The following is a 12039-nucleotide window of genomic DNA, read 5'->3' on the forward strand; positions in this document are numbered from 1 at the left end:
CGACAGTTTTGTCTAAAGTCCAGTCAGTGTGTATTCTAAATTAAACTCAGCCAGTGAACACAACAGTTGGCAACTCTTCACTCGTCTTATATGTGCTTAGGTTTAACAAAGGTTGGGAAACACTTTTTTATTCTTTGTTGTTTAGGTCTAACTGTGTGTCCTCCGCTTTGCAGGCTCCAGATGTTGGAGGCCATCTGTAAGCACTGGGAAGGGCCCATCAGCTTGGCCCTGTACCTTTCCGACGCCGAGGCCCAGCAGTTCCTGCGCTACGCTCAGGGCTCAGAGGTGCTCATGAGCCGTGGCAACGTAGGTTACCACATCGTCTACAAAGAGGGACAGTTCTACCCCGTCAACCTGCTGCGCAATGTCGCAATGCGGCACGTCAACACACCTTACATGTTTCTCTCAGACATCGATTTCTTGCCCATGTATGGCCTCTATGAGTATCTCAGGTAAAACCCAGCCATGATGACCATTAGATGTGTTTTTTCACGTGCAGTATACATACTTGAGTAACCATTGTTATCCATATTTGCAGGAAGTCAGTTGTTCAACTAGACATGGCCAACACCAAGAAAGCACTGGTGGTGCCAGCGTTTGAGACGCTGCGCTATCGTTTGTCCTACCCCAAATCTAAAGCGGAGCTGCTCTCTCAGCTGGACATGGGAACTCTCTTCACATTCAGGTGAACTACTTAAACTGCCGAAAAGTGCTTTCAATATAGCCAGGGCGTTATTTACCAAAAAAAAAAGGAAAGGAAAGCGTAGCTTTCCTTCATTTATGAACAAGTATATTGTACAAGACGACAGCAACAGAACCAATGTTGTAATGGTGGTAAGGAGCAAACTGAATAGTTCTATAAGTTGATTGTAGACAAGTGTAACACGCATGAATTAAGTAAAGTAACCAACATTTTAAAGTGCACGCAGAATGACATAAAGCTGCCAGGTGCTAACCACTCATTAGCAGTGTTGGGTTGATTACTGAAAACGAGTAACTAGTTACAGTTACTAGTTACTTTATTTCAAAAGTAACTCAGTTACTAACTCAGTTACTTACACCAAAAAGTAATGCGTTACTGTGAAAAGTAACTATTTAGTTACTTCTTTTTTTCTTCCTTTTTTTTTAAGGCTCCCATTAATACCCTTTTAGCCTTCATTTCAGTACTGTTATTGCACTGGAGAATAATACAATCTGTTGATCAACTTGACATGCATTTGCATCACTGAACTCTGCTAAGCAATGTGGTCTACATACAACACACAGAGACAAAGATATGTTTCAAAGGGCCAATTTATTTCAGGCCAGAACAAATTGACAAAACTATTTTAAATAGCTGCAACATAACATACATAAGTAACAAACAGCATAATAACAACATAGCTGTAAACCTGGCTTCACCCAAGGAAGGCACACATGACATGATTATATGTCATGTCACTATATACAGCACACATACATATACACGCGCCTAACCAGGCATTTTTTTCTCTCAAGGAATTGTGAAATAAAATCATGTCTTCAGGAGATCAACACTGTACTGAAGCCCAGAACACTCTACGCATTTCCCCAGTTTTAGCTTAGAGATAAGGAAAGATTGGCCGGGCCCACTAGGATCCCTCTTAATGTTTGGGAACTTTATAGTCCATACATTTAGAGTGATGTGATAATCAAACACTCTAGAAGTCCAGAATGAAATAGTATATACGATAATTGACAGAATGTGTGTACCTTCAGTGCTGAATGATGAGCAGAGACAGAGTTTGGAGTGTCTTCTTTAGCTCGCTTTCCATTTTTATGTCCTCACTGTCGACTGTGTCCAGGTACGTGGAAAATGTTTTCCATGCCATTTGCTGTTTGATGCCCGGTATCATGCTAATTAGCTGCCTGAAATCGTGTGACTCCACTGTAGAAATAGCCTGCATGTCTTCTAGCACATACGCAGCAATGGCTCTATTAATGTTGTCCTGGCTAGCAGTCCCTCCGTTAAAATCCTTAGGTGAAGTGTATCTCTCTTTACTAGCTTCGTCGAAGCATGTTGCTTTTGTAGCTGTTTCAGCAGATTTGAATTGCTGTTTTGGGCAGTAGATGGGATCTTTGATCCAAGACACAACTTACATTTAACTAAAATGTTATTTTCTTTGTGCTCGACAAAAGAAAAGTAGTGAGAATATCTCCATGTTAAGAAACTTGACTCCGGCTCCGCCATGATGTCTTGTTAGTAAACACAGACACGCCACGCCCCCCCCCCCTAGCCCCAACCCTCTCTCTTCTCCGGCTTGTGACACAAGAAGAATCAGAAGGACGACACTGCAACTCTCCAATAAAACACACTCAGCTCTTCTGTTTCTAGCCGATACTACATGTAAAATAACGCAGTAACGCATCATGTAGTAACGGTAACTGAGTTACTGAATATAAAAAATAACGCGTTAGACTACTAGTTACCGCCGGAAATAACGGCGTTACAGTAACGCGTTAGTCCCAACACTGCTCATTAGGCTTCATATGCAGCTATTGCCATTTTGTGGCATTAATACAGATGGCATCGGGAATTTATGAACTTAATCTGTTAAAAAAAAACTACCTGTTGATTGTCATTCTCAAACTAATAAACTATAGAAACACGCATGAGTTTCATACCAACAGCTGAGTAGCCATTTCAACATTTTAAAGCACATGCAGAGTAGATAAAGGTGTCAATAGGAGACTCTACTGTTTGTTGAATAAAGGCTTTAATTTAAGTATAAATGGTAATATTTAGTGATGGGTAGATGACACCTCAGTGTTTAGCAAACTCACTACCTGTATCGACACTGCACTGATACTGTGTTAGTGTTTCATAATGGTCATCTCCCTCATTAGAAAAGTCACAACATTTGACCTGCAAAAATAGTTAATAATTTGTTTATTAAAATTACCATTAGCTGCTGCAATACATACCCTATTTCTAGGGTCTAAAATTTTAAAAAACAACCTTTGCTACATGTAAAACAGTAAGGCAAAAAATATATATATAGAATTTATATACATATATATATATATATATATATATATATATATATATATATATATATATATATATATATATATATATATATATATATATATATATATATATATATATATATATATATATATATATATATATATACCACATTCAAAACATTAATTACCGTATTGTCCGGACTATAGAGCACACCCGTATATAAGCCGCACATACTAAATTGTTGAAGAAAAAAATGTTTTCCATATATTAGCCACACCAGACTATAAGCTGCAGTCTTTACACAAACTTTTTTTTTAAAATGTTTATTTATATAATTTAAGTGTTTCTTAACGTTGTCTGTAACACGGCAGTAAAACGGGTAATCAAAAAAAACCTTAGTCATCGTCATGGCTGTGGAAGCTAGCTCTCCAATCTGCTAAACAGACTCAATAACTCCACAGTGATGTTTTGGTGAATTTACAAGACTGTAACAATACAAAAAGAATACCATTGTATGTTAATAATACTAACAAAGGCACTTGTTAAATGTGTTAGCATATTAGCTAATGCTAACAACGCTAGTTTGTTTAATGAAGATAGCACATAAAAATATGCATGAAAACACTCCTACAGACATCACACGTGGCACAGTTTAGTAAGTATGAATTGTTTTAGTTATATTGTAAAACATACAAACATCGGTTGGAGTGATGAATGAAGAATCCATACGAGTAGAAACACTATGCACAGCTACAAGACCGAACGGCAATTGTACATCCGGTTCAAAGCTCAATTTAAACAGAAGAGCAATGCAGCACCTGCAGTGAGCACACTCATCCAAAAGATGGCGCCAAACCACAAAAATAACACCTAATCAGTGTGTTTGCTTGTTTTTTTTTCAAACTATTTACGTTATGGCCGTCAGCGAAGAAAATTCCATAAATTAGCCGGACCGTTGTGTGTAGGAAAAAAGTAGCGGCTTATTTTATGGTGTATATACAATAATTATGCTAATGTCGGAATACACAATAGCCATAAATGTACAATTTTTACAGATAAATCAAAGCCCTAACAAAAAAGGTACATGTTTGAAATGTATATGTTATAATGCACCGCTAGAAAGAAACCCATCAAGACAATGTTTAGGTTGCTATTAAGTGTCGAAATGGACCCACAATAAATCTTTTTGCCACCCACCAGGTACCATGTGTGGACCAAAGGCCATGCACCAACAAACTTTGCCAAGTGGCGGACAGCCACCACACCCTACAAGGTGGAGTGGGAGGCGGACTTTGAGCCGTACGTCATGGTGAGAAGGGACAGCCCCGAGTACGACCGGCGCTTTGTAGGCTTTGGCTGGAACAAGGTGGCGCACATCATGGAGCTGGATGCACAGGTAAGACGCACACCGTGACCACTACATGTGATTTAGTAACAATAACAATATGTATAATTATAACAATACTGTCAAAACAGAGACCGTAGCAAAGAGATCGAGGTTCAGATACTTTTTTATGAATGTTTCATTTCTGCATTATTTTCCTATAATTTTAACACCTTGTTCTAGACTGAGAAACCAAAAATGTCCCATTAAAAATACATTATTGAGTCCACATTTATTTATTAACACTAACTACTGCAGTTTTTGTAAAGATTTCAATTTGACCCACTGGTCTTTGGATTTTAACTTTTTTTCCGCCAGATGGCGCTACATTTTCCCATTTAAAGCATGCAGGAAAATTCCCCATCTTTATGGTTTTCTGCAAGGGTTAGCTTTCTGTTTTGTTTTTATTTTTTAATAAAAGTTATGCAAACTGTATGTATGTATTCTTGCAAGGTTGACCAATTTAAAGCATAAAACATTTTTATAATTTAATAAAATAGTATATAATATAATAAAATAGCATATAATATAATAGTATAGTTTCAGTGTCGTTATGTAATCCTACTGACCCTTAAAGGGTTCAACTCACCCATATAGAATACTTAATAATATCTTTTAAGCTTTATTTTTAGTAGGGGTGCCCCAATCCGATATTTATATCGGATATCCGTCTGATATCGGCCAAAAACAAGTATTAAATGATAAAATGTCCAATATAAGCTCCGATACAAGCAGTCCTGCAGCGTGTTGACTTGTGCCAAGATGGACTGCCAGTTAACATCTAAAGGTCTTCCAGTAAACAAACAAGGTTTGTCTTCTCTTCTATTTTAGTCAAGTCCATTGGCGTTGTTATGCCTATTTTAGGGGGGCTAAAGCCCCCCTAAAATGTTCTAAAGCCCCTTTAAATAATTTGGTGTTAAAAAAAAAATTTTTAAAAATCTTTTTTTTTTTTTTTTTTTTTTTACAAATACATGCCGACATATTCATTATAAAGTGGCCCGAATATGAGTTTGAATAAATAATCATATAACCTGTCATTATTCACTCAGTTTCCCCTCACTTCATAGCGTAAGGTAGAGAGCCCCTTTAGCGCGTCGGTATCCAATCCATTCCACTTGTTCATATAGAAAATGCCCACATCACTCAAAATCCAGTCCGCATTTTCTCTGCGACCTTGCTTGCGGTCCTGCAGGTGTACGAAGCACATTAGCACACAGCACTGCAGAACAAGAACCTTGTGTCTGCAATTGTAAATAATTTAGTTTTTAAGTTTTGTGTTTCTTGTAGAATCTATATAAAGTAATATACATTAGCCTATTGTTAAAATAATGAAAAAAATCATTAAATATATTTGTTTTATTGTATTGTTACATTAATAGCTGTTATATTATTATAGGATGCTTGTTAAACATTTCATAGGATTTTCAGAGGGTGGAAAAACTAAGACATTTAATATAAAATGTAAAATGAATAAATACATAAAAAGAAAAAGGAAAAAAATGGTTAAAAGCCATCATCTTGGGGAGCATTTAATTTCGTCCCGGGCATTTTTTTTACCGTCCCCGGGACGACGGGACTACGTTACTCCCAAACCATGGAAGTTACATTTTATTGTTTGCATTATTTGTTTCAGCATCGCACTTTGAAGATGGTCCCTCAGCTCTTTGACAGCTTTGGCTCTTTTTCAGATCAGCAGACGGACCCTAAGTCTTTCTTATTTACAGTATATATAAACGTTTCTCATTTCTATTCAGACTTCCATATATATTTAATTTCCTTAACGGCTTGCCATAATATATACATATATTATATACAAGCCAAATTATCCCGATCCAGATATTAATTTAATTCAAGTAATTAAGTAATATTTCCAGGGCTTGAATTTACAACCATTTTAGTCACATATGTGCCCAAAATGTAATCTGTGCAACTTCAAAATATTTGGGAACAAACAATTATTGTATTGTGAGCGAAAGTGGTGGCATTAGCCTCTATGTTGTGAATGAATAACATAGAGGCTAATGCCATGACTTTCATTGTGTTTCAGTGTATCTTGAAGGATCATGCAAGTAATTGTTTCTTGTTGATTCTGTAAACAAAATGTCACTGTGCAAACCCATGTTTGTTGTTGTACTGAACACAGATTGAAAATAAACCCACTGAAATAATAATAATAACAATTATTAATTTCTAAATCTTTGTTAGCCGTTTGTGAAGTTTTGTGCTCGTGAAGTTTTGTGCTCGTGCGCTACGTTCGCTCGCATCCTGTGCATCTCCTGGGGGCTAAGCCCCCCCTGTCCTTAAAAGCTAGTGACGCCCCTGGTGAAGTCACTTACAAAAGATAAACATGGTCGGCTACAGGCCAGTAGGAGCTAGCAGCTACACAACAGCTAAGCACACAAGTTAGACATATGTTATAAGTGTCCTTCATTCAAACAATATTGCAGTCTAAAACAGCACATTCATCAACATAAACAAGTACCAAACAATCATAGTTACATTTTAATTGCCGATACAAGGTCTCCAAAGCAGAAGCGAATTTCCAGTAACAAACGTGTCTGCATCATTTAATTTACTCCAACAACTTAATAAATTATTTGGGCCACTAAGTTGAGTTGAGTTTGTGTTTATTTGGAACATGCATGCACACAACACATACTTGCCAACCCTCCCGAATTTTCCAGGAGACTCCCGAATTTCAGCGCCTCTCCCGAAAACCTCCCGGGACAAATATTCTCCCGATTTTCTCCCGATTTCCAGCCGGAGCTGGAGGGGGCGTGGCTTAAAGGCACGTCCCCTCCAGCTCCATGCAGTCCTGAGTGACGACAGCCTGTTTTCCCGTCTGCTTTTCCACGATATAAACAGCGTGCCGGCCCAATCACGTTATAACATCTACGGCTTTTAGAGAGTGCACAACTGCGCACACAACAAGGAGACGAAGCAGAAGAACAAGGAAGATAAAGCCATGGCGAGGCCGACGACGAGTAAGATGAAGAAATACGCTTGTAAGTTCCAAAACGAATGGAAACAAGAATTTCAGTTTATCCAGGACAGTTCGAAGGGGAAGGGGTATTCTGCCTGTAAATTTTGTAGAACCGACTTCTCCATTGAACACGGTGGCTGAACGGATATACTCACTCATGAACGGTCAGCGAAGCAAAGGCGGCGGCAGCGCAGCACCGGTCCCAGCCCAGCCCAGTATTATGGGCCACCTCGCTAAATGGAGACCCGATGGTGTAACATATGCCAAGACAAAGATGGCTATGCTGATAGCTGGAAGCAACATCCCATTCTCATTTGCGGATGTCTTCAACAAATATATATATATATATATATATATATATATATATATATATATATATATATATATATATATATATATATATATATATATATATATATATATATATATATATATATATATATATATATATATATATATATATATATATATATATATATATATATATACATATATATGTATATGTATATGTATATATATATATGTATATATATATATATATATATATATTTATATATATATATACATATACATATATATATATGTATATATATATATATATATACATATACATACATACATATATATACATACATACGTACATATATATATATATATATATATATATATATATATATATATATATATATATATATATATATATATATATATATATATATGAAATACTTGACTTTTGGTGAATTCTAGCTGTAAATATACTCCTCCCCTCTTAACCACGCGCCCCGCCCCACCCCCGACCACGCCCCCATCTCCCGAATTCGGAGGTCTCAAGGTTGGCAAATATGACACAACATGATACATCACAGTTTCTCTATTCAACATGTTTGAAAAGGAGTAGGAAGAAGCAGAGCTTATTTAATCCTACACCTTTTCCTTTACATAGCAGTTGCTAAAACTTTTGTTCACTTCCTGTTCTCAATGTATTCACAATATACACCATATGTAATAACAATAAAAATGAATAAATAATAAGTTATATTTCAAATGGTGAGACGAGTAAGATTATCTAGAAAATGAATGGATGGATGAAATAAATTCAGAATGTTTATCATTTTTCTTCTTCTTTGTACTTTGTAAACACTTTTAAGTTTGAAGAGTTTCTTGAAGTGGGAAGTGGATTAGATTAGTGTTGCCTTAGAAACAATCACCACTCCACTTCAATTTAAAGACAGGATAAGTCCATTCCAGACTGTGAAACATTAATAGGTTAGTGGTGTTCATACCTGCCTTTTCTAACATTCCACACAACATCATATTGTATGATTTGTGTTGATATTGTATCCGATCAATACCGGTATCAGCCAATACTTTGGTATCGTATCGATGTGATAAAGTTGTATCGGGACTCCCCTATTTACAACGGTTTTTGTGACGCTGGCATTTTTGGTCGTTGGCGTCAAATGAGAAGTTTAAGTACCACTGCTCTGTATTGAATATAAAAGTCTTATTTGAATAAAAGGGCAAAAGTACGTGTTCGTGATGTAGTCTTGTCTTCCTCCTCTCTCGGCAGGAATATGAATTTGTGGTCCTGCCCAACGCGTACATGATCCACATGCCCCACGCGCCCAGCTTCGACATCACCAAGTTCCGCTCCAACAAGCAGTACCGAGTCTGCCTCAAGACCCTCAAGGAAGAGTTTCAGCAGAACATGTCGCGGCGCTACGGCTTCGCCGCCCTTAAGTACATGACGGCCGAGAACAACAGCTAGCCTCCGCTGCCGCCGCTGCAGATCCCCGCTCCCCGCGCCCCGAAAGGTGAATGACTACACCATAGAGACATTGGTCGGGGGGTAGGAAGTGCGGCGCAGAACAAAAAGATGGCGGAATAAGTCAAAACTTTCCCTCAAACTCTGCTGGACCACCCAGGAATTAGTCACCTCCACTCGGATGGGGGGAAATAAGCAGCGGCGCCCCCTGCTGCATTTTTAGGCTTAACGCTGCGTGTGCATGTGTGTTACGGTACACGCAGGTGTGTGCGTCGTGTGACCAGGGGCCGTGCCGGAGTGAGGAAACACATTTGGGACGACACTTTATCATCATGGCGGCGAGACAAATCGGTCAACATTGAGGCGAGTGGTCATCGAGCCAATCAGCTGCTGCGGGTACAAATCTCAATCCATCCATCTTTGTTTTGTGTGAAGTTTGAATCAGAGCGCCATCCTTCTCGCTTTTTTTCTTATACTTGCCTCTAGTTAGATGACATTATATTGTAATAGTGAAGTATTCTTTAGTATAGTACAGTAGTACTCCTGCCTTCCAGTGGCTGCACTTCATCTTTTTACAGCAGGGGTGTCCAAAGTGCGGCCCGGGGGCCATTTGCGGCCCGCAGCTAATTGTTTACCGGCCCGCCACACATTCTGCAAAAATTGCAAAATTGATAATATTGCAAAAATTTTAAAAAACATTTTAAAAAAGTGGAATGAGGTGAAATCTAACAAGAAAAAGTTGCAATGTTGACACAAAGCTGCCATGCAGGCTGTTTTTTTTCTTTTGTCTTTGTTTATTTTTCTTTTTTTTGCCATTGCTAAAAATAAAAAAAAAACACTAAAAATCTATGTTATAATGAATTATTAGTTAAAAAATATCACTTTAAAATGTTTTATGTGGAAAAAATATTGCATATATTGTGTGGTTGCCATATAAAAACAACGTTTTATTCGACAAAAGAGCATAAAACAAACAAAATAATAGTTCAAACGTAAAATCGACAGATACATCTGAAGTTGATCTCGTAATTTAAGTGTTAAAAGTTAAAAAAAACTAATAAAAATGTATCACTTTATGAGTGGGGGACCTTTTGGATCCCAAATATATTTAGTAGGATTTTATTTAACTTTTCACTGTGATTACTCAAAAATATTAAAGAATTAAAATCAATGGTGTCCTGCATTATTGATCTTTTAAGGCTCTGATTACTAAATACTGTGTATTTCAGTTTTACTATAAAAAACAGAGTTGTCTTTGACTTTATATCAACCTCAAGTTGATATAGAGATTTACTGTAAGCGTTAAATAAAAAATAATAATAATAATTTGACTTATTTTTAACAGTTTAATGACGGAGACCCTTTATAGTCTCCGGGAGCCCTAAAGGTTAAAAAAAAAAAAAATCCATATATTTTGTTAAGGTTTGAAAATGAAAAATATCAAAATGGCCCCCCCATGCTTAAATTTTTCTGTGTACGGCCCTCAGTGGAAAAAGTTTGGACACCCCTGTTTTACAGCATTTACTAAAACCCCTCAAGTGATCTAATAAAGTCCTAAATTCTAATGATTCCTTAATAGTAGCTGTGGGCGATACTGCAAATGTCAATATCGATTCGATACCAACTTAATACACAGCCAGTGTTGCTGATACTTCCATCCATCCATTTCCTACCGCTTGTCTCTCTCGGGGCTGCGGGGGGTGATGGAGCCTTTGTTACTTGAAATGATTCCTTGAATGGTTGAATCATGATTATAATCAGTAGTCCAGTATATAATCTGATACAACCCTTGGTATGGATATTATCAATATTTGCATCAATCCACCCGCCCCTACTTAACAGTACAGTAAGTTTGGACGCACACAAAGAAACACAATTCATTCACTAATAGGATAATGATCACTTTCAAATTTAAAATGTGTTTAATATCCTTGGAAGGTTGCGGTGGCTTCTAATATTTGAATTTAGTCACACAGGAGAGTCAAATCAGGAGATGAGTTTTTTTGTAAATTAAGATTTTTTTAAAGATTTTTTGTGCTGAAAATGTTTTTAATTTATTTTATCTTGAACATTTTAGTATTTTATTGATTTCTTTTATTTTTTTACTGTCGTAAAACTAGAGGCCTCTTTCTCCTTTCCCTCCAACCTCTCAGAAGAAGGAGATAGGCGTGATGATACAGGTGTGTGTGTGTAAATGTATTGTGTGTGTGTTTTTATGACGTGTGGGGGGCTGCGGTGTGCAAAAAGTAGGACAGTGCGGACTGATGCTGCTACCGGAATAAAAGGCAAAAGTGTCAAACTGTTGGTTTGTTAGTTTTTTTTTCTCGCAAAAAGTAAATGAAGCTTCTCTCAAATGTCGAGTTTAAGTGTGTGTGCTGCATTGTGGGAAATGTAGTGTCAATTCAGACTGCTTTCTGGGGTTCTCACCCGCTACTATAGTTGGGATTCTCTGTTAAAAATTCATAGTCCTCAAAGGAAGCTCTTATATCAGCAAGAATATTATATTTAGATGACAACCTAGTTCATCGGCTCCCTGGTGCCCAACATTCCCCAGAGGAGCTGTCCCTTTAAATTATTTGAATACAAGTCCCACGGCAACTGCTTCCTTTAAAGTTTTTTAAAGGAGGGGAGACCTTTGAGCTGCTCTTCAATGTGATATTTATCATTAAGGTTCTGATTGTTTTTATATTAAAAATATGTCATCTACAGCAGTGGTCCCCAACCTTTTTGTAACTGCGGACCGGTCAACGCTTGAAAATGTATCCCACGGACCGGTGGGGATGTTCAGGGAGGGGGGGGGGGGGGGGCTGTATTTTTTTTTTGGTCATAAAAACATTCAACCATGTGTGCTTACAGACTGTATCCCTTCAGACTGTATTGATATATATTGTAGGAACCAGAAATATTAATATTAATAA

The 12039-nt window shown here is 37.3% G+C and overlaps 1 protein-coding gene across 6 annotated transcripts in view; it reads left to right on the top strand.

The window, feature by feature from the left end:
* Positions 1 to 11811, top strand: part of large1 (LARGE xylosyl- and glucuronyltransferase 1) — a 255549-nt gene extending 243738 nt beyond the window's left edge. For 5 of the 6 annotated variants that reach the window (XM_062065690.1, XM_062065692.1, XM_062065691.1 and 2 more), the window contains 4 exons: positions 174 to 452; positions 539 to 685; positions 4190 to 4385; positions 8927 to 11810. In XM_062065690.1, coding sequence (XP_061921674.1) covers positions 174 to 452; positions 539 to 685; positions 4190 to 4385; positions 8927 to 9124 — 820 coding nt within the window. In that variant the 3' untranslated portion in view covers positions 9125 to 11810. Of the gene's footprint in view, positions 1 to 173; positions 453 to 538; positions 686 to 4189; positions 4386 to 8926 lie in introns of all 6 variants that reach the window. The other variant, XM_062065693.1, reaches the window with a different exon arrangement.
* Positions 11812 to 12039: the final 228 nt, after the last annotated feature.

The sequence above is a fragment of the Entelurus aequoreus genome, linkage group LG12 (assembly GCF_033978785.1).
Source record: "Entelurus aequoreus isolate RoL-2023_Sb linkage group LG12, RoL_Eaeq_v1.1, whole genome shotgun sequence".
NCBI lineage: Eukaryota > Metazoa > Chordata > Actinopteri > Syngnathiformes > Syngnathidae > Entelurus > Entelurus aequoreus.